General features: G+C 43.6%; 1 protein-coding gene across 2 annotated transcripts; it reads left to right on the top strand.

Annotated features, from left to right (window-relative positions):
• The first annotated feature begins 1,337 nt into the window (after positions 1–1,337).
• On the top strand, positions 1,338–20,045 carry LOC118245594 (G-protein coupled receptor 83-like). 2 transcript variants are annotated; one of them, XM_035541932.2, is made up of 6 exons: positions 4,869–5,033; positions 9,542–9,939; positions 12,731–13,447; positions 15,756–15,881; positions 17,919–18,052; positions 18,555–20,045. In XM_035541932.2, exons 3-6 carry the CDS (start codon positions 13,073–13,075, stop codon positions 19,177–19,179), a joined length of 1,260 nt encoding a protein of 419 aa, XP_035397825.1. In that variant the 5' UTR covers positions 4,869–5,033; positions 9,542–9,939; positions 12,731–13,072; the 3' UTR covers positions 19,180–20,045. The 2 variants fall into 2 exon arrangements, with proteins under 2 accessions (XP_050569318.1, XP_035397825.1); XM_050713361.1 differs by lacking the exons at positions 4,869–5,033; positions 9,542–9,939 and adding an exon at positions 1,338–1,403.
• The last annotated feature ends 937 nt before the right edge of the window (positions 20,046–20,982 follow it).

Genomic DNA, 20,982 nt, shown 5'->3' with positions numbered 1-20,982 from the left:
AAACAAAAAAACGTCCTAAACCAAATGTTTATGCAGGAGCACTGTCTTTGATTTATTTTTTTTCCTCACATGTAGGAGACTTCTCAGTCTTCTTGAAAATGTGGCCAGCTGCTTAGGACATGATTATTACTGCTTTACCTTATAGCAACTCTAGTTGCTCAGCATTTGCTCTAGAAGTGTACTATCCAATACATGTCAAGGCAGAACTATAAATCCTGGGAAGAAAAAGGCATCCTTTGCCTGCAGACCTCTGAAGCTTCTTGTTTTGTTTCAGGCTGAGTCACAGCAAATGTTCCAAAGTGACTCAAAAAGAGCCAATATTTAATTATTGAGACATTCTGTACTAGCATCTGAGATTTAGCAACTTGAGATGGTTCTGCTGATAATAATAACTTTTTACTGATAGCCACTTTCATTCAAGACTCTCAAGGTTGTTTGAGCATTATCCTGTTAAGCTGGCTGACGGGGTTTTTAAAAGTGCCAGATGCAGAACCCTCTGCCCAGCTTGGGAAAAGTTTGGATGTGATCCAGGGCTTCTTTGCTTCATTGTCTATAATTAAAAATTCCTACTATCTCCTGGAGGTAAGATTTATGTGCAAATCAGAGATACACTGGTGGTGAGCCACATAAAACCTTTTTTGGATAGTGCTAGAGACGCTGTTGTTCTGAGAGTATGAAATAAGACATCCTGTTCCCAATCAGATTTTTATTTTTGATCTTTCATGTGGCTAAATTCTGGGAAACTTTAAGAAAACACAGACTGCTATTCATTTCAAAAGGATCAGGATTAAAACTAAAGATAAAAATAACCTTTTTCACCCCTAAGCTGCTTTTGAGAAATTAGGTGCATCTTTATTTTGGCTTAGTCTTTGCTCGCATCTTTTGAGGTGCTGGGATGCCATTTAAAGTAGAGCTGTGCTTCCAACAATGCAATACACAACAGCAAGTACATAAATCACCTTCCTCCAGCAGATCCCTCTTCTATTAACCTTCTCCTTGGTGCTAGCGACAGAGAAGTATTAAAGCAACACTTTTTTTTTCTTTTTTTTTTTTTTCCCCTAGGACAGCCACTTTTGCTGTTGTCAATATAATCACAGCTGTTCTTGGTCTGAGACATTAAACAAAGTCCCAGGTGCTCATTATATGGAGATGAATAATTAACTTATGATTTTATAAAAGAAGCCTTGCTTTTTAATAAGCAGTTCTTCAAATGTTCAGGCTACAGGAGAGGGGTTTTTTTTGTTTGCTTGTTTGTGATTTTTTAAAAAATTTTCCTTCTCTCCCCTCTTTCCCAAGATAAATCACGTGGTCACTGTTTGTTTGAAAGTAAATTCTCTCTTGCTGTCTTGAAGGGAGCTGGAGGCTGGGAGGCAATGAACACAGCAAGGTCAGCTCTCTGGAAAGTGAGTAGCACGTAGCTCTTCTTCATTCCTTATTTCTCTTATGCACTAACTCCAAAGTCACCACAAGGCTACATGGTAAACTTGTAATGAGTGAAACTAAAAAGCCATAAAGTGGATGGGGAGAGAAATCTTCAATTTAGGCTATCTTTGACTCCCCCAAGCTGATTTTTTTTCCCCTGTGGGTTTCAAGAGTGCTGCAATGGAAATATAAAATATTGAAGAAGCATTCTGTATTTGTTTAATGCCTGAGTCTGTCCAACCTGAAAAGAAGTTCCTTAGTTTAAATAACTAATGGCAATACAGAGCAGAAGAGAGAAAATGTAGGAAGATGTAATCTGTGTTGGAAACCTTCTTTGTAGGAGCTTTTCCAGAGATTTTGTCTCTCTCTTCAAACCCTAAGTGTTAGGAAAGATGTAATGTAATATCAAACTTCATTTCTTTCTCTTATTCTACAGTTCCTTCAAGAATCTCTTCCAAGCTGATAGCCTCCTAAATTTCTACACACAATTGTAGCCTTCGTAGGAAATTACTTAACGTGATGATTGCGGCCCCACTGGCATCATTTCCATTTGAAATTCACCAGTATTAAAGAAATGAGTTACACCATGTTTTAAAAAAAAAAAAGGGGGTTGTTTTTTTTTTGGAGGCACAGGAGGTCTTGTCAGACAGCATCATACAGCTAAATCTTTAGGACAGTTTGACTCATATTTCTTTCCCTAATATGTGCATCTCTGTACAAATGAGGTCTTGCTTTCAGTGACTCAATCCTTAGTCTTTCAAAATGGCCCAATAAAGAAAAGGAATGACTTTAACTAACTTTCTGAACATTTTTGCTGTTATTATATTAGTTTCCAGGACAATGGGTAGTTCAGAGCTTGCTAACGGCTCTTGCTGAGCTGTCTTCCTACTGATTCACAGGTAACACAACGTGAAAAAGTTCTGGTGCCTTACTTCAGTTGGACCAGGTATAGAGGAGCTTCTGGGACTTTTTGGCACTCACGCTCTTGTAAATCATTTTGAGAGAAATAGATAAGCACAGATTCTCAACTGTTATTCCTTCACTCACAAGCTACTTCTCTCAAATGCTGAGGAGAAAACCCATCCATGCAGTTTTTGGAAAAGGGGCAACTTCCCAAGTTGCACGGTGGGCTTGCAGAAAGGTTTGAAGCTGAGAGAAGGCTTTCATGAGTATACAGCTGGCACAAGTGAGAGCTGGATCAGGCCCAGCCATTCACATTCTTTTCTTGAAGGTACTTTCATGAAGTAATTTTTTTTAGATATACACCCTGTAATCATGCCTGCACTAAGTCACCACATCAAATTACTGGTGGTACTCTGAAAATATCAGAGCTGTTTCTCTATTTTGACCATCAGGGACACATGCTTCTGGAGTGGAAAGGCTCCAGCCTTGCCCTCCCCTGCAGTAACCTCCTGTGTGCCTGAATGCCTGCTGTTCAGTTTTGCCTTTGGGCCCCAGGTCTCTAAGAAAAGTATGCTTGCAAGAGCACAACCATCAGATGCACTGGCTAGAGCATGACTGTCCCTTCAGGTAGGAGGTCCATGGAGCAGTAGGTGACGCAGGTTGCTCTTCCAGATCTGAGCATTGCTCCATCTGCTTGGTGTTGCACAGGATGCATTTTTGCACTTGCCTGGGTAGAAAAAAAGTAAGTCAAGGCATTCTGTGAATTCAGGCCTGCCTCTGAAATGTCTTGTACAGAATGAGACACTTCTTAACCAGCTCTTTTGCTGCCCTAGCAGGGGTGGCACTAAAGCATCTCCTGCCTTTAGCAGGAAGGATGGACCTCTGTGTTCAGACCCACTGGATCAACCTTAAAATAATCAGTGACAAATTATGAGTGGCTAATTTAGCCCAACTTGCTTAATAAGCCATCAGGAAGGCTTAATAAGGCTTAATAAGCCTTCATTCACAGCAATGTGAATGAAGCATCTAATGTTTAAAGGAAGTAGTAGGTGTAGATTTTGTTCTTGAAATGCAGGAATGTTAGTGAGTACAGATGGGGATGTGGCAAAAATCGGTCAGTTTTGCATTTCTTGTGATTACTGGAGGAGAGTTGAATGAAATGCAGTTGAAAAGAGAGAAGAGACTGCATGCAAGATTTTGTTTGTTTGTTTGTTTTGTAATGTGAATGCAAGCTAACCCCAACAGGACTAGTCATTGATGTTTCAAAAAACTACCCCTAGAAACATAGATATTTCAAGACATGTTTAAAACAACAAAGAAAGAGTAAGAGCCATTGAGGGAGACTGGGAATTTTATAAGGACAAAAGTATCCCAGTGGGAAATGTCAGGATTAGAAGAGATGTAAGAGGATGCTATGAAGTAGATGAGTGCTAGTTGGATGAAGGAAAGTAATTGATGCATCAGGGTGAGCTTCTCCCAGAGCTAGCGTCCATGTATCCAAGACAAGGCAGTTTTCTGCGTCTCACTGTTCCTCTTCTGTGGCTTTCCTCCCTGAAAGATGTACTCCCTGCACAGGGCTGTTTCCTCCTAAGTCATTGATTCTTCCAGCTCTTAGCTCTGTAAAAAGACTCTTGTGGGTTAGCAGCACATAAACTCAGTAACTGTAGTCTGCTTTGAGAGACTGAAGTCGAAAAACATATATATATTTTTTTTTTGTAGAAAAATACTTAACTCTGAAGGAAAACAAGATTTTTATCATTATTACGGGGTAATTTTTCTTGTCCATAGTTAAATTTTCAGGTTGCTTTTGATTACATTTGTGTCCATCATTCAGCTTCTCAGTTTAAAATCAACATTTTCAGAACATAAAACCTGCACCTATTCTCTAGTCACCTTTTGAAAAAGAAATGTGATGTTCCAGAATGGGTTTTGCAGCTGTGTATTTCGTGGCTCATGTCATCCTTGCCTCCAGGGTTTCCTCAGAAGTGTTTCGAAGCTTCTTATTTCTCTTTTCCTTTCAATTTTTATCTTCTACTTTTCTATCTTCTTATTAAAGGAACAGGACTCTCAGTTCATGTTTGAATATTTTTTAGCTTTTAATAAAATCAATTAAGATTTTTATTTCAGAAACTTCAAAGCTCTTTTTAATCTAGTGCAGTTTCAGGTTTGTAGTGGACAGCAGATTTAGTTGGACATAGACTTGTCTCTGTCTTGTCCCTGGTCCTCAGGGTCAGTGACCATGTTTCTCTGCACATCATAGCTGGATATGACCCTAGAGATGAGCAAGAAAAACACTCTGTGGCAGTACACAAAATGTGAATGAGAATTCAGACTGTTTCTCCATGAGCCCACAGCATTTAGAGAAGAAGGATGCCCTTGTTCACATCTGTTTGTTACTTCTCTCAGGCGTAGTACCAAGTATTCTTCCCTAGGTCCCTCATAGTTTCCTGTCTGACAGACTGTTTTGGACTGTGTATCTGACACTTCATCACTTTAAAGCCCTAACTTTTTTTTTAGACTTGACTGTTTTGGAAAAGATGCCCTCCCCTGAGGCATCGCCTGGAGCCGGTGTTTTCTGCTGCAGCCTCAGAAAGGCAGAGCCGCCCTCGCTGTGCCAGAGCCCTGCAGCACAGCCCCGGGCAGTGCCCTCCTGCCCCGCTCTGCTCCCCAGAACCGGCCGCAGGCTCAGTATCGAAAGGGCTCCATTGGTAAGAGTATTTGCTGTGCCTTAAAATGGCACCCCGGGTTAATCCCCACATGCTGTCTGTGGGGAAGTCAGTCAAGGCCCATTGCAGTGCTGGCACTTCCGTGCGCACAGGGATCAGCGAGAGGCTGGCATGGTTTCTGCCTGGCTGGTGCTATGGCTGCACAGGCTGCTTGGAAGGGACGGTCCCTGCCCCTGCCTGCCTCCTTTCTGCCATGTGCTGCTGGAGGCTCCCCATGAACTTCAGATACTGTGGTGGGAATTCACGCACCCACCTGGAGAGGGACAAGATCCCTGTCTGGGCAGGATGAGGAGGGTCCCTCATGGCCATTACCAACAGGTGCTGAAGAACAATGGGACCAAGCTCTTCAAGTGCTTGCTGAAGCAGCATACACATCTGCCCTGTCTCCAAGCAGAACTGAATGGTTCAGCTGAATTGCTGTGGGTGACCGACAACGGATGCCTGGGAGCTTGCATTCCCCTGCAGTGGCTTCACAGGGTTCAGAGAGGTGCTGGGAGGAGGCTGCAGAAGCTTTTGCCTTGCCTATGGTGTTGGCTGCAAGTGCGTGGAGTTCTGTTGGCAAAGCTTGGCAATATATAAGGCTCCATCAGTTCTGTTTGTTTGCATTGGTACGTATTCCAAATTGCTGTCTCTAATACCTGGGCCAGACTTGGAACTAGTTTACTGAACACACCTGGTGTTTCACTTCCTGATCAATAGCAAAGGGTAGTGCTGAATTAAAGTGGTGTTACAAAGAGAAAGTAGCAAACATACTCAAAGGGCTTTAGCACAAAATATTATAAAGATTTGCATTAGTTCCAGGTATTAGAGCTGAATATTTTAGATGTTTCATAGTATGCAGGATAAATGTGCTGGATTCCTTTTAGTTACCTTTGCAAAATCCAGTCCATGCTATGGAGGTAATGCAGCATTTGGATTGCAAGGGCATGTAGTACAACACCAAGCATCAGTTCACCATGGATATTTTTACAGGATGGTTGTATGTCAGTCTTCTCTAGGGAAAAGCTGATCCAGCATATCAGAAAAAAGTATTTTTGGCTCCTTACTCAAGTGTAAGCATCCTGGCTAATCCCACATAGGTCATCTGATCATCCCTTCTTATTCTTCCCACAATATGGGATAAAGATTTCACTACTTCCCAGGAAAGCTGAAAATAAAAACTCAAATGCTACTTCAGGAAGATTTTATTAGGTACCTTGGCAGATGGTCAGTCTGCACCCAGCACCTTTCTTTCACGTTTTTCCTCACAGAGAGGAATTTAAAAGACATTGAAAGCATATGGTGTCTGTTCACCTCCAAGTAATTCATTCCACTGAAAGAAAGAATAGCTCTACAAGGAGGACCTGAAATTAATTAGTGACATTTGCTTTGGAATGGTTAAATAAACAAGCTGTACTCCGCCCACTCCCTTTGCAGCTGAGCACTTTCTCATTATGTGATTCACTTCTCTCTTTGTTTGCTGATGCCACTTTTTCAAAGGAGTAAGCAGGTATAAATTGCTGTCTTCTCTGCAGGTGTAAGAGCTTGTGGGCTTGTTGCCTGAAGCCATGCCTGGCAGGCATCTCCCCTGCAGGAGGGGTGTGGGTGCTGCTGTGCAGCACCGCGGCAGCCTGGGCTGAGCAGGAGCTGCCGGCCCCCGGTCCCCAAGTGCAAAGCAAAGTGTGCCCGCCTGGGCCAGCCTCTGTGCTCCCAGCAGAGCTGGTCGGCCTGCACCAGGGCTCGGCTTTGGATCAAAGAGTGATCTAAGTAGCATTCGGAATTTTTAAGCTGAAATTGGCCTTTGGGCACAATTTCCAGCATTGGGAGCATCATGCGTTGTAATTCCATCTATGTGGAGGCAAAAACTGGTGGGAGAAGAGATGGAAATGAATATGAAAGCAACACTTCATTTTCTCTAGCCTGAGCAGCCAGGTGTGAGAGGACTAGTGCCCAGCTCAGCTTTGTTCATTGTTCTCAGAAGCAGAACTCTGTTTCAATTCAAGGTAATTGGTTGGAATAAGGTTTTGCTTCTCCTTCAGAGCTCAGTTCTTATGTGTTCTCTTAATAATGGACTCTTCCCCTACTAAAATCACTGACAAGTCTGGCAATAAAGGATCGAGGAATTCCACGTACATTTAAAGGCAGTGGAAAGAAATTCATTCATCTCCTCATTGAACCTAATAGTTGGGAAGAAAGATTTGCAGTGGACGTGCAGTGACTTGGCATGAGCTCCTGGATGGTAATGCTCTGCAGTAAGTCCCTGCCTTGGAGGGTCTTTTGGAGAGAGATACAGAGCTTTATTTCCTGCTATCTCCCTCAGAAGTGAAAGCCCAAAGGACTCAATTGTCTTAAATAATTCTCCTCAGTTTTGCAAGCATCCAGGCTTTCAGTCATAGGCCAATATTCACAGACTGTCCCTTCATATAAAGTTCTTGGGTTGTGCCAGGGTCACACTGAAGTCAGCAGAGTTACCCTAAGCGCATGAGCAAGAAAAGAGAAGAGGGAGGACAGAAGTGTAGCTTGATTTCATTAAAATTTGGGGCTGAAAGAACCTGAAACAAAGCAGAAGTGATGTAAGGCATTGTCTGTGGAGTGCATGGAAAGCGGAGTGCATGAGAGCCAATTCACTCACACTGTGACACTTCCGTGATACTTAGCGGGTCGGTGACAATGCTGGATGTGACATTGGCACTAGGTAATGGCATGTTACCACAGGCAACAGCAGCCATTGAAGCTAAATGTTCTTCATTGCCTCTGTGGTTAGTGCCCTCTCCTTTCTGCAGAATCCCTCTCCACCAGGATTTCTGACATCTCCTCATTAGGCTACCCCTCTCTGCAGTGATGTTCCTCTGCCTGGAGAGGACAGGGACGCATGGGTCAGGAGCCTGGAGCAGAGATCATCTTCTCCAGGCCCCCAGCTCCGGACTGTCTGAGCATAGTCCCAAAAGCCAAAGGTACTGCCAGCAGCCTCCTTGGCTGATGCTAAACAATTGAAGAGCTTTATTTTAGTGTCCACATCATCAGAGGTGGTGTTAATTGAATGCTGAGACGAATCAGTAGACTTTGGGTGGGATGTGTAATTGTTTCACAGAATCACAGAATTGATGGGGTTGAAAGGGACCTCGAAAGATCATCGGGTCCAACCCCCCTGCCAAAGCAGGTTCCTTAGAGCAGGCTGCCCAGGTAGGCGTCCAGACGTGCCTTGTTTCTGGTCACACCTGCAGGGGTCTGTCTGGGTCTGAACTGAATCACTTTGACAGGGGATACAGGGTGCTGCAAGTAACAGAAGGGGCTCGTTTTGGGGCTGCACTGAATTGTTCAAGTGTTCACAGTGGAGAGATCAGACTGCAGAGTTACTAGACTCCCTAAATAAACCCTATCAGCACCAAACACCTCCATCAACTTTATTGCTGTGAAGCAGATATAGAAGGAATTAGTTGTCAGGGAGTGTTTCTAATTTAAATGTTAGCAGCTGTTATTATTTCAGAGTGGCAAATTTTATGATTTTGCCTACAAGTCTGCTCTCAGTAAACTAAAAAAATATGTAAAAAAATTATGTAAAAGCCAGATTGTATCTGCAATGGATCTTGCTTACCAAGAGGGGAATGCAAGACTGTGATGAATAATGTCAGCGGGGATGAAGGGATACGCAGACCAAGGCTGGTGTTGTCAAGTGCCGTGGGCTGAGCAAGTCTTTCCCTCACCACCAGGCACACCTGGCTGCGTGCCCAGTGGCAAGGCACAGGTCAGGGCACTCGGAGAGCCCTGCTGCCCAGCACAGCGTGGTGCTGCTGGAGGGTGCTGAGCACCTCGCGCAGGAACTGCTGCAGCAGGGCTGCCAGCAGCGGGGCACAGCGGGACCAGTAGCGGCAGCTGCTGCGCGGCGGCTCTGCGCTGCCAAGGCTTGCAGTCCACTGAGGGCTTCACATGAAGCTGTTCTGCACAGTAGGCAACTCCTAAGTTAATACATTTAAGATGTTGAGTTGTCAGGGTCTGCCTGAATTCCAGAGCTGCATTCTTTAATTCACTCCTGGGGTAGTCGCTATGACCAAACATGGTGGGTTTATCATCAAGTCCATGTAATGTCCTGAAAGATTTCTGTGTCTGTTCATCTGACATTTCTGACTCACAAAAGCAGTACTAGTCATTGCAAATGAAGAGGAATACAGTGTCCTTAGCACATTAAAGCAAATATAAAAATTAAAATAATAATAATAATTAAAAAAATCCCATATCACCATACCATGGTTTTCAAGGACTATGCAAACTTTTACTCATGACACACTTTTTGATCGAAGGAAAAAAATCAAGGGACTGATACATAGCTCTCATTGTTTCTGTTCCTTACTCAAGCTGTATATTTAAAATAGAAAAATACAAACTGTTAGCTTCTCTAGAGAACAGCAATCTTTCAGAAAGCTTTCTGATGCAACAGACATATTGAATGGTTTTTTTTTTTCTCATTTAGATTTGAGAATTTTAACTGTTGAGTATTTTTCTCTCATGTCCAGGTTCAAGGAATGAAACATTGCATCTACCCCAGCTGCTTTCAGATCTGAATAGCAAAGCAGAGACATTTGGTTTTCAAACCAGAAGTCCTTGTTTTAGCTTTTGCCATTGTTTTGTCTCACACCCCAGGCACAGGTCTTGGACTCCTTTCTTGCTGCATCACAGTGCCCTGAGGACCCTGCCTGCTCTCCCCCGGGGTTTCTCCCTAGGTTTCTCTGTTGCTTTCCATTGCACGTCATGAAGAAGAGGGAGAAATGTCTCAAAAGTTTGAGCAGCCTCAGAGCAGCAGCTTTTTTTTCTAACAGCTCTCATGACCTTTCCTGGCTGGAAGAAGATATCACAAAACCAAGAGGTGCAGGGACTCACTCATGACAGCTGATCTCGTCCTCTTTGAGCAAAGGTAATTTTGCCCAAAAGATCGTGCTGTCAGAAGAGACTGGACTGAGTGAGAAAGGTGAAAAGCAAGCAAAAGACCATTTAAAAATAAGCAGTACCAATGACTTGTGGAAATTTTCCTTATCTGGTGATTTAATATTCCCAAGTGGGATGAAATCCTGAAGAGTTTACAGATCCAAACACAGCTACTCTTCTAACAGGCAGTTCAGCTGCGCTGGTCAGACGTGAAACACTTGTTTTTAAAAAACACACTTTTCCATTCCCAGGTAGATTTCCAAAGTTACCAATAGGAATTGAACCAGATTACTTATGCTAACAGCATGAGTCTTATGACTAGCACCTGGTGCAGAGCATTGGAAAATTTTAACTGGGAAGTTAAGACCTTTCCTTATTTTAGCTCTCAGATAACAAAATGAACTTTTTTTTTTTTTAAGTGGTTTGATGTTTTGATTCTTTGTTTTTTAGATTTGCTAGACTAGTGACCAAATAAGGATCTGAATTTTTATAGCATAGCTCTGATTTCTTTGGCCATCATCATCACTTGTCCTACATTAGATCTAATCAGAAAATGGATCTTCATCTCAATTGAAATTCCAATGATTTGATATTTCTTTCAGACACCAGAAATAACTAAAAATGAAAATGCTATATAACTTCATGAAAATAAAAAGTTTTAAAATATTTTGACTCAAGTAGTGCCAAAATGAGAAAGCCAAAAGTTTTCTATAGAAATAAAGGTGGATGTTGAGCAATTCAAAAGTAGCAGAGGTACAGAGAGAATATGTTTGAAAAAGTACATTTCTCCCTTGCCTTCTGCGCTTAACTCAGAGGAGCACAAATGCTAAGTTAATGATGCATGATATAGACCTAGGTCCACTAAGATGCAGCTCAGAACATTTGTAAGTGGATAATAACTGCAGCAAAACAGCATGTGATTGCTTAAGTGTTCGAATCTTTGACAGAATAAATCAGTTCTGCAAAGAATACTTTAGTATTAGAAAGGCTTGCCTTTGGCACACTGGGTCATTTCAAATGGTCTGTTTTCAAATGTGTACCTAAATGACCTTATGGTAAGTTGTTCTAGTGCATTACAAGAAAATAAAAGGGAATGACGGGAAATGGGCACATCACAGTCACATGCTGAAGGCACTTGAGGGTGAAACTCTATGTCTATTCCCAGTGCAGGTCCCCAGCCTATGCTGTGTCACAGTGGAGACTCCTGTGGGTGCACAAAAACACATACATATATATAAAGAAAAGTTGTCTCAGCCTTCAAGAAATTTACAGCGTGTGTAACAGTGACATTCAGTGTCCTGGACAAACCACCAGATTTAGAGATGAATCACCAGATGTAGGGAAAACGACCTTCCCGTCAGGTCATTCTGATTTTATGGTAATGAGATTAGAGTAATGCTAGCAACAGGTTTCTAAGAGGACAGGAGGAATGAAGTTTCACTGCCAACAGCCAATGCCAGCTATTTGAGTCTGAACACCTGAAAATTTCCCAGTGGAATGTAAGAGATGCAGGCATGAGGACTGGCATCACCCTGGCGGCTGCTGACCTGTCCCCATCGCCGGGGGAGCTGCTGGGGGCAGCAGAGCAATGAGAGCTGGTGCCGGCAGGTGTGTGCTCGCCGCCAAGCCACAAGCAGCAATTTCTGACAGATTGCATCTCACGAGGACGCGTGCAGGGAAGCGGTGGCTGTTTCATCTTTGTTAACAGGAGCTCAGCTTCTGATCTCATGCATGCACATCTCTACACCTTTCTGTTTCTAAAGGAAATATTCTTGATTTATCATCCTCCAAATCAAATCCTGCCTGTGTGGGTTAGTGACCTTACGCAGCAGAAATTAAGAGGAAAAAGATGCAGCAGCCTGCCTGCAGGTTTGTGCCCTGAACCAGCTGCATGCCAAGCTCAGTCCCAGTGGCAGGACACATGGCAGAAGCACTTACAGCAAAAGACTCTGCAAATGACTTTGCCTGGAGAGGAAGGGAAGGAGAAAAGAAGGGATTTCTGCCTGTGCTACTTCCGACCCTTTTGCTCCTGCTCTCCCCCTGCTCTGCCTTAATGCACAGCAGCAGGCTGAGCTGTGGTAGGTGTCTCCATGGACACCAGCAGCACCCTGAAACTTCTGTACTCATTTTCACGTTGCATTTCACTTTTTACACTGTGCTCTGCACCATAGGGGACCAAGAAGGGGACAATGCCAGGCACAAATCGAGGAGAAATCTGAAGACAGAAATCTTCAGATGCTCTCTGGAGGCAGAAACTCTAGAAGGCTGAGAAAGGTGCTGCACTTTAGTAAAGACGCTTCACCCCACAAAGCTATTGTGCTGGGTACACAGAAGGGAGGAGGGGGAGACAGGGAAGATAAGGGCACATCCACTCTGTATTTTGCTGCTCTGCTAGTATCTGCAAATGTCACACTCTCCCATCATCTAGCTGTGGGGCTGCAATCCATCTCAGGATAAGCTAGGAAGAGATACACTATTGGCTATTTCATATGCAGTGTGTCATCTGGCAGGCTGCATATATCACAGGGAAAGCCGGGACCACTCAGTCTCTGAGCAAAGCTGCTTCCAGTGAATAGCTCAGAGATACTTTGAGGATGGAAATAAATGGAAAAGGCTTCCCTTGCTTTTTTAGCTCTTACAAGCTTTGAAAACTGCTGGGAAAAAGACCTGATTGGTGAAGGATTATGTGGAAAAGCAATATAGCAGTTTTCCAAGGAGAAGTTGTGGGAGAGGAGCAGAACAGTGTCCAGAGGGAAATATTCACTAGGATTTCTTCCTAGGTGCAGAGAGAAAGTGTTTGGGGATCTCTGATATTTCAGCATCTGAACCAGCTCCTGTATCAGGACATATGGGACTGGAAAAGAAGAACAGCAGCTGGAGAGTCCCTGGAGTTAAGCTGACGTTATCAGCACGGGAAGAAGGACCCATTTATCAGCTCTTCTATGTAGTTTGCAACTATGGGGCATATTTTTAAAATGCAAGGATGTGTGTTCCCCCCTGCAACCGCTGACTTTAGCACCTGAGCTCCCTGGAAGGAGGGAGGGCAGAGAAACGTGCAGCCTACCCCAGTTTCTCCAGGGTGCCAGGGACACCGGCAGCACTGGAGCTTTGCTTCCCAAGCCATGAGTAGACACATGTGGTTCCCTTTGCAGTATATCTCCAAGCCCTTCTGGAGAGCAGAGAATCACACCACCAGCTTCTTCTCCACACTGTACGGCTTCCCAAACCAATCCTTCTTTCACAGCGATCTGGACCTGGAGGACCTGGGGGACTTTGGCAGTGGGACCAGGTATGAGGGCGAGTCCCAGAGCCGGACGGTGAAGGCGCTGCTGATAGTAGCCTACTCAGTGATCATCTGCATCTCCCTCTTTGGAAATACGCTGGTGTGCCACGTGGTTATCAAGAACAAAAGGATGCACTCAGCCACCAGCCTCTTCATTGTCAACCTGGCCGTTGCCGACGTGATGATCACCACCCTCAACACGCCCTTCACGCTGGTAAGCTCCCCAGGGGCCGGGCGCAGGGCTCTGCGGGGCGGCCGGAGGACGTGGGGCAGGCAGGGAGTTGTCCCCACACACACACCCCACGCTGAGCTCTGGCTCACCGCTGCTTGCAGGTTGGCTGTGAGGCAGGGACGGGTGCGCACATCCAAATTCGGGGGCGTGCATCTAGCCCCCACGGGGTTTGCTGGTGCCTGTGTTTGCCTGTCAGGGCCATGTGCATGTGTACTGCCTCAGTTAGTACCAGGCTCATACTCAGACTTTCTTTTCAGCTCTTTCCCTGCTCCTTTTGTATCCTGCACAAGCTGCAGCTGTGCTCCCTCTATCCCCCACAGCCCCTCACACACAGACACGGACCGGGGCGTTCATGCTCCCACCTCCCAAAACCTGCTGGGGGGCATCCCTCCTCTCTTACTTTCTTCCTCCCTTTCAGGACAGTGTCAAGACAGGTCTGTTCTGCTGGTCTTTTGATGGGGAACGAAGTGAGGACACGTTTGACTCTAGAAAGCACAATTAGCTGTCAATTTACTGTGGAAACGATGCAAGCAGGGTCACTCCTTGTGAAGATGATTGCAGGAGAAAACGTGAGGTCCTCGCTGAGCCATGCCAGCTTGGTGTGGCTGGGGTGCTGTAACTGTGCTTCTAGGAGCTGGCTGTCCTTTGTTTACTTTTAGTTATTAAATAATTCTAACTATAGAAAGAAAAATAAAGAGTGAAGTGGGAAGAATAAACTGTTGCACTTCTTGCCCGACTGCCACAGTCTATAAACAATGTGTAAGTAGGACTGTCTGTATGGCTGAATTTTGCAAAATCCTCTGGTTCAAAAGCATCCCAAATGCTCCTGCTTTTGTCCTTGCCCATAGCTGTCCATGGTGCTCTTCTGCCTTCCAGAAGCATTTGCTGCATTGTCAGTTTGAATTTACCTTTCCCTACGCTGACCCTATTCCTTTGGTGGGGTTTCACTGCCTTACTCTGGTTGGATTTGCATCTGTTCATCTTTAGGGAAAAGGATAGTGCCCTCTTGAGTGTTTGCACAATAGTTAATTATTAGGAACAAATAATTAAATTATTGTAATCCCTCTTAGATTAGAGCTTTACATCAACTTCAAAGAAAGACAAAATGCTACAGTTTCATTGACAGGCTCATTACTACTAGAATTGTCTCTATGGGAATTTAATTAGGATTAAAATGGCAGACTAATTGAAAACATTAGCTAGTCTTGACTAATTTTCTGTGTGGACATATGTTCTGTAGTAAATGTGCCTTGTTTCAAATTAGCTTCATCTGCTTCCAAAATGAGTTATATTAAACATTGCACAGTAAGGAATAACTGTGTGTGCAGGGAGTAAAACCACAAGTTATTTGGGATAATTGCCTCTGTAGGAAAGCTGCAAGAAGCAACACCTTTCTGGGGTTTTTCTAAGATATGCCACCGTGCCCTTTCCACTCTGGTCTCAGGGCAGGCTTTAAACTCTCTCTGACTACAGTCTCCCCAAGGGCAGTGGGATTTCATGCCTGGTGGAGATAAACTGTACACCAGAGGTCAGATCAAGGAAGGCAACCCAGCTTGTAAAGTGTTAGTTGCTTTTTCATCTGGAGGGGAAAATTTTCGTATCTGTTTGTCTAAGCTAGCTGACACCTCTGATATTGCTGTTGGTGTATCACAAACAATGCGATGTGAGGAGAGCCAAGCTCAGAGATCAGCATGAGAGCAAGACATTGCTGTCCCACTCTGTATGCTGCTGCTGAGAGGGTATCCTGTATGTTGAGTACATAACTTGTAAGAGCACAGGGCAGGTACATGGGGATGCTCCTGGCTCAAGGGTGTTAGCTCTCTATTTCTGTGCCCTCAAAGAGTTTTTCTTTCATGAATCTATCTCACTGAGTTTTGAACCCATGCAACTTTTGGCATTCACAAACGTGAACATTTTAACAATGACAAAAATGCAGCTGTCTTTAAGGAGACAAGCTAATGTTTTTACGTGCAGACACTCATCGAGAAATCAATAGAAGATTTCTTTGTGTTTTCCAGAATAGCCACGTTACATGTACACATGCGCACACAAACACACATACACAGAGCAGTACTCAAGTGGATTTGTTTGTTCAATATAATAAATCTCACCTCTTTTTCGGAGCCTCTTGCACAGTCATTATTTCCCCAAAAATCTGAGTATAATAATACATCTACAAATGATAAGGAAACTGTATCACAATATTTCTTCCTTAAAATATTCCCAGGAAGCCTATTGGTGACACTTCAGGTAATGCACAATTTTAATCTTTTTTTCCTCTGTTCTTCAGGTGCGGTTTGTAAGCAGTACCTGGGTTTTTGGAAAGCTGATGTGTCATGTAAGCCGATTTGTTCAGTACTGTTCCGTTCACGTGTCTGTATTGACCCTTGCTGCCATTGCTCTGGATCGGCATCAGGTATGCAGTATACATCACACCTGTATTTGCTAGAAAATAGTGAACCAAACATATAGCTTTTTTCCCATTCAAGTCCCAGGGCCTGGAAACCTCTGCTGTCTTGGGAATTAAGGAATGAAGGGGAGCGATTCTAGCTTTTATGTTGGTGGATGTAAAAACTGCTTTTGTACAGTGATGGTGATCAAACACTGCCCAGACAGGTTGTGGAGCCTTCATCCAAAACCCATCCAGAAATAGTCTGGCGCAGCATGCTCCAGGTGGCCCTGCCTTCTGCAGGGGTTAGACAAGGTGGTCTCCAAAGGTCCCTTCCTGCCTCAGTGACTCTGTGTCCTAAAGTGTGGCATGAATATATTCAAACATCAGCAAGCCCAAACATTATCTCAGCATTTATATATGAAGACTCTTACAACTTTTAGGCTTGCCTCATTATTTTGGGATGCCTGGGATTGACAGTGGAGAGAACTGTGTTAGTACATTCAGCTTAAGATGAGAAATTCTCTGCGCTGTCCCCCTCCCCAGCAAAAAGATACTTCTTGGCAAATACCAACCATAAAAACTGCATAGGCCAACCAATGAGTGCAAACAGGGTTTTCCTTGAAGGATAATAAAATTGTCATTTTTGCTAAGGCTGACAGATGCTGTGCACTGGGAGAGCAGGTTCTGCAAGGTACACTCTTTGGGCTTACTGTGTATTTTCCTTGCAGTGCTGGAGCCTGCAGTAATGGTTGTTACTGAAAAGCACATGATAAGTGACATCCGCTCTTGTCTTTTATACCACAAAAAGTTTGTTAGTCTGTCCCTTCTACAAATAACATTGCAACTCCTGAAAGCAAAGTATTCCAATAAGGAGGCATTTTAATTGGCAGATTCTGGGTTGATGGCAAAGCATGGCTATGCATTAAGAAATGCTGGTTTAACTACGAGCAAACAATAATTGCTGTTAAACCCAGTGGAGTAAGCTCCTCAGAACTGGAATTAGTTGGCATGGCCCAAGGAGCTATAAATAGAAGTAAGGAGATGTCACTGAGCAAAGAGAAAGCAACACTTGACTCTAAAAATATTGCTAGTTCTGGGAGGTATCAGAGCAGACAGATGATCCAGGGGAGTTATAGAAGCTCAATTAAATCAATATTTATAATGAGACAAGAAAAGATGCAGAAAAAAATGTCAAAAAATTCATCAGCCAAGAAATCATGTAGATGACATGATAGGTCTATTTTTAATTATTGTTTTATTGTGTAACCTAATCATCTGTGGGCTATGTAGCTCAATGGACATATAACTTTCATGATCTCTGAATTCAAGTTGATGGTGACACTGAACGTGTTTTTCTGCTCAGGGCACCAGGCCAGCAGCAGCATTTAATGCTCACATAGCTCTTTACATTTTCCAGCCCTTATACTTTCAGAAGTCCCTTAAGATCACACTCTCCTGCCCAGCTTTTAAGACTGGAGGGATGCAGAGCTGCTGCAGCATCTCAAACTGCAATGTGAGGCTGAAAGAGTGACCAAGACATCACCAGACAAAGTAGCCCTCCTCAGCAGCAAGCACACATGCAATACACCACAATGTAGCCAGTACTGCACAGGACAAACTGTGAACAGAAAAGAAACCAGCTTTGAAGTTGATTAGTGCTATGTTGGTCAAAGATTACATTTAACTGTAAGGTTCTTAGGCACCATGTCAGATTTTTGCAAGTCCATCAACTGCCAAAAGTTGTGAATACCAGGTCTGCCATCTGTATTTGAGACCTCTTCTATAGTAATCTTCTATAGTAATCAAGAGACATTTTGTGCCCTCTGTAGTGAAAGCCAGAAGAGGCTCTTGGCTTACAACTTCTACCACCCTTTATGCTGAGTACGCCTTGCTGTGTTGGAAAGCCCACACACTGTTTGCTTTTTACTCAGAGTGCAGTGTCAAATGCTTACTCTTGGACATGGATAAAGCAAAGGTGCACTTTTTTTTTTTCTAAAATTTGCAGCTCATTTTTATCAGTTGAGGACATTTTAAATCCTCTGGATTGGTTGTTCTCTTCAGGTTATCATGCACCCTCTCAAGCCACGCATGTCCATGGTGAAAGGAGGGATTTGCATCATTATCATATGGGTTTTGGCCAGCTGCTTCTCATTGCCTCATGCCATTTATCAGACCTTGACAAGATTTTATATTGGGTAAGACTTTTACACAGTGCTTTTTTATATGACATAGCTCAGTGAAAGTCCCACAGATTCTAATGCATGCATTTCTCCATATGTGTTATTAAAATAGAAAGTACGGTGAAGCAGAGAAATCTTCCTTATATTTCACTAGGCAGTGAGTTTCTCTCAAAAGGATAATGAAAATCAATGAGATTGCTTTCAGGCTTGTTGTTAGTTGATTTCGCCTCGGAGATTCAGTGCTGTCATTTGAAGCAGGCACAGAAGAGACATGAACAATTGTTAATACGGATGATTATTTATTTTCTGGGGATGTGTTTAAAATACCTTCACTGGAGCCAAAGGTCGGACTTAATGTGAAGTTCTCAATTGAAAGAGGCCCTTGCCTGTGTTACTGAATGAGTTCTGCTCTCTGTGCCTTTACTGAAACCTACAAGAACACTTAAGATGCTTGTCCTCCAGGTGTTGCATGCATCTGGCAGAGGGATTAATGGTTTTTTATGTCTTTGATCTTCAGGAACAGAACAATACGAATGGTCTGCCTACCCAGCTTCCCTCCTCCTGCTGACCTTTTCTGGAAGTATTTGGACTTGACTACTTTTGTTCTCTTGTATGTCCTGCCCTTGCTTGTGATCTCCATCACATACACCATGGTAGCTAAGAAGCTCTGGCTGAGGAATGCCATTGGGGACATCACGATGGAGCAATACTATGCACATCAGCGGAAAAAGAAGATGACGCTGAAAATGCTGATGGTGGTGGTGATTGTGTTTGCAGTGTGCTGGTTCCCCCTGAACTGCTATGTGGTGTTGATCTCCTGTAGGGCTATCCACAGCAGCAATGCTCTGTACTTTGCTTTTCACTGGTTTGCCATGAGCAGCACTTGTTACAATCCCTTCATTTACTGTTGGCTGAATGAGAGCTTCAGATCTGAGTTGAAGTCTTTGCTGTGCGTGTGCCGGCAAAGGAGTGCAGCCCAGAGCCATGCTCTGCAGTCCATCTCCCCTCCATTCAGGCATGCCTGGGTTGAGAACTGCCATTATAAGAGAGGCAGTGCCTGCCAGAAAACAAGGGCAACCTCCCAGAGGAACTCTGCAAAGACAGACATATCCAGTGTTCAGCCAATTGTGGCAGAAAACTAAACCCTTGATCTGATGGCCAGGCAGCATTCTGTTATAATTGCAAAATCACAGGGAAAAAATGGATTGCAAAGGGCTGCTGGAGATCATCTAGTCCAACCTTCCTCCCAAAACAAGCTAACTTCAAAGTTCAGTTGGGTTAACTGGGACCTTGTCCAGTCAGGTTTTCCGGGGATGAACTGCTCATATGTGGGTTCCAGAATGAAGTGTGTAGAGTGAACTTTTCATCTAAACAGTCAGCAAAAATTAAGAAAATTCTTCAGTAGCACACCAAATCTTTCATAGCCAGAGCAAATGAAGAGAACCTATAGACATGAACTAATGCATACTGTTTTAAAGTAGGTGGTTGTTTATGCATATAGAAACACTGCATTGATTCCACCCTTTTATTTATTTGCAATTTATTTAAGATTAATATTTGTAGCCATCCGCAAGTTTCCACCCACAACATCTTACCTGTTTACTCTGCTGTTATACAAATTACTCAGCTCTGCTCATCTGATTCATTGTGACCCAGAAGTGTTTATGCCAGTACCATGTACAGATGTGCTTCCTGGTAGAGGAGGAAACATCTCAAAAATCACAATGAGAACACAACTTAGAAACAGGACAGCAAAAAAGTTACTCCATTCTTCTTTCAACTGTTTGTTTTGTTCTGTAAAGGTTACTCCTAGTTACCACAAAACATTGTTTAAACTGCAGTGTCTGGTCAAGAAAGAAATTATGGAAGTGAGCTTATTATCAAGCACTAGCCAGCTGAGGAACCAATCCTTTCTTAAAACACATACCACATACCATTTTGTTGAGGAGTGATCCAATGCCCACTCGCCAAACACCACCTGCAAGCCAAATAAATGGTTTCAGAATAATTTTGCATTTTTGCACTTTCTACTACATTTCTTTTGTGATGTCTTTCTATTATCTACATAGGCGATACTAAATTGGAAGTCAAATGTTGATGGTGGAAATCGTTTTATGGACTGTGTGCCAGTGATCAGTGCAGACACCAGCCTGAGCCTCATAGAGAGACTGTCATTCCCAGTGGTGCCAGCAGGTTAAGCTGGTGACTCCAGGGCAGCTCCGCAGGCTGGAACACGACAGCTCGTTGGGTATGCTCCAAGGATTGGTGATATCAGAGGCTATCACCCCTACCTCATATTCCAAATCATGGGTGGTGACTTAACTGTCCTGTCACTTATCAGTTGGGAACTGCCCTGTGACCAGTTTGTGCTTTGAACACTGGCTAACTGTAGGCAAGCAAACTGGGGGGGGTGGCTCCAGGTGTGAGAGAGGGAGGCTTGCAAACTCATGTATGGGCTGTAAGGTCCATGCAGAAATATGGCTCTCTTGAGCTATCCATGAAAACCTGGCTAAAAATAAAACCAGTATGCAAGCACACAGAGGTGGTAAAGTCTGAATTGCGGTGACAGCATGGACATGAAGACCAAGAAGGTGTTGGCCACTAGGAACCTGTCCTAGGTGTTGGCCACAGGGAACGTGTGAGTCTGAGTGAAAAACAATATACTTCTGGAAATCGAGATGCTTTGATAGGTACAGAGCCTGTTAACATGTGGCCTGATACTGTATTTGCATCTAATGAGGAAACTGTGAAGCTGAGGGAGGAGTAATTGTAAGGCAAATCTTGTAAGATTTGTAAGGGGAGAGGCTAGCGGTGCACCAGACAAGGAGCAGAGATGACACATCACTTGGGATACTGCAAAACACACTGGCATATCCATTTCTAGTGCTTTAAGTAAATGCTCGCCTCTTACAAATGGCAATACCTTGTAAGTGTCATGTCTGTGG

The sequence above is a fragment of the Cygnus atratus genome, chromosome 13 (genome assembly GCF_013377495.2).
Source record: "Cygnus atratus isolate AKBS03 ecotype Queensland, Australia chromosome 13, CAtr_DNAZoo_HiC_assembly, whole genome shotgun sequence".
Lineage (NCBI taxonomy): Eukaryota > Metazoa > Chordata > Aves > Anseriformes > Anatidae > Cygnus > Cygnus atratus.
Note: the sequence above shows the minus strand (reverse complement) of the source record. Positions and strands in the feature narration are given on the sequence as shown.

What these genes read in the sequence shown, in the direction of transcription:
- LOC118245594 (XM_050713361.1), top strand. Translation starts at nt 13,073, where the DNA reads ATGAGTAGACACATGTGGTTCCCTTTGCAGTATATCTCCAAGCCCTTC. An exon ending in TCAACACGCCCTTCACGCTG is followed by an intron (nt 13,448 to 15,755) that starts GTAAGCTCCCCA and finishes TCTGTTCTTCAG; the next exon opens with GTGCGGTTTGTAAGCAGTAC. An exon ending in TTGCTCTGGATCGGCATCAG is followed by an intron (nt 15,882 to 17,918) that starts GTATGCAGTATA and finishes TGTTCTCTTCAG; the next exon opens with GTTATCATGCACCCTCTCAA.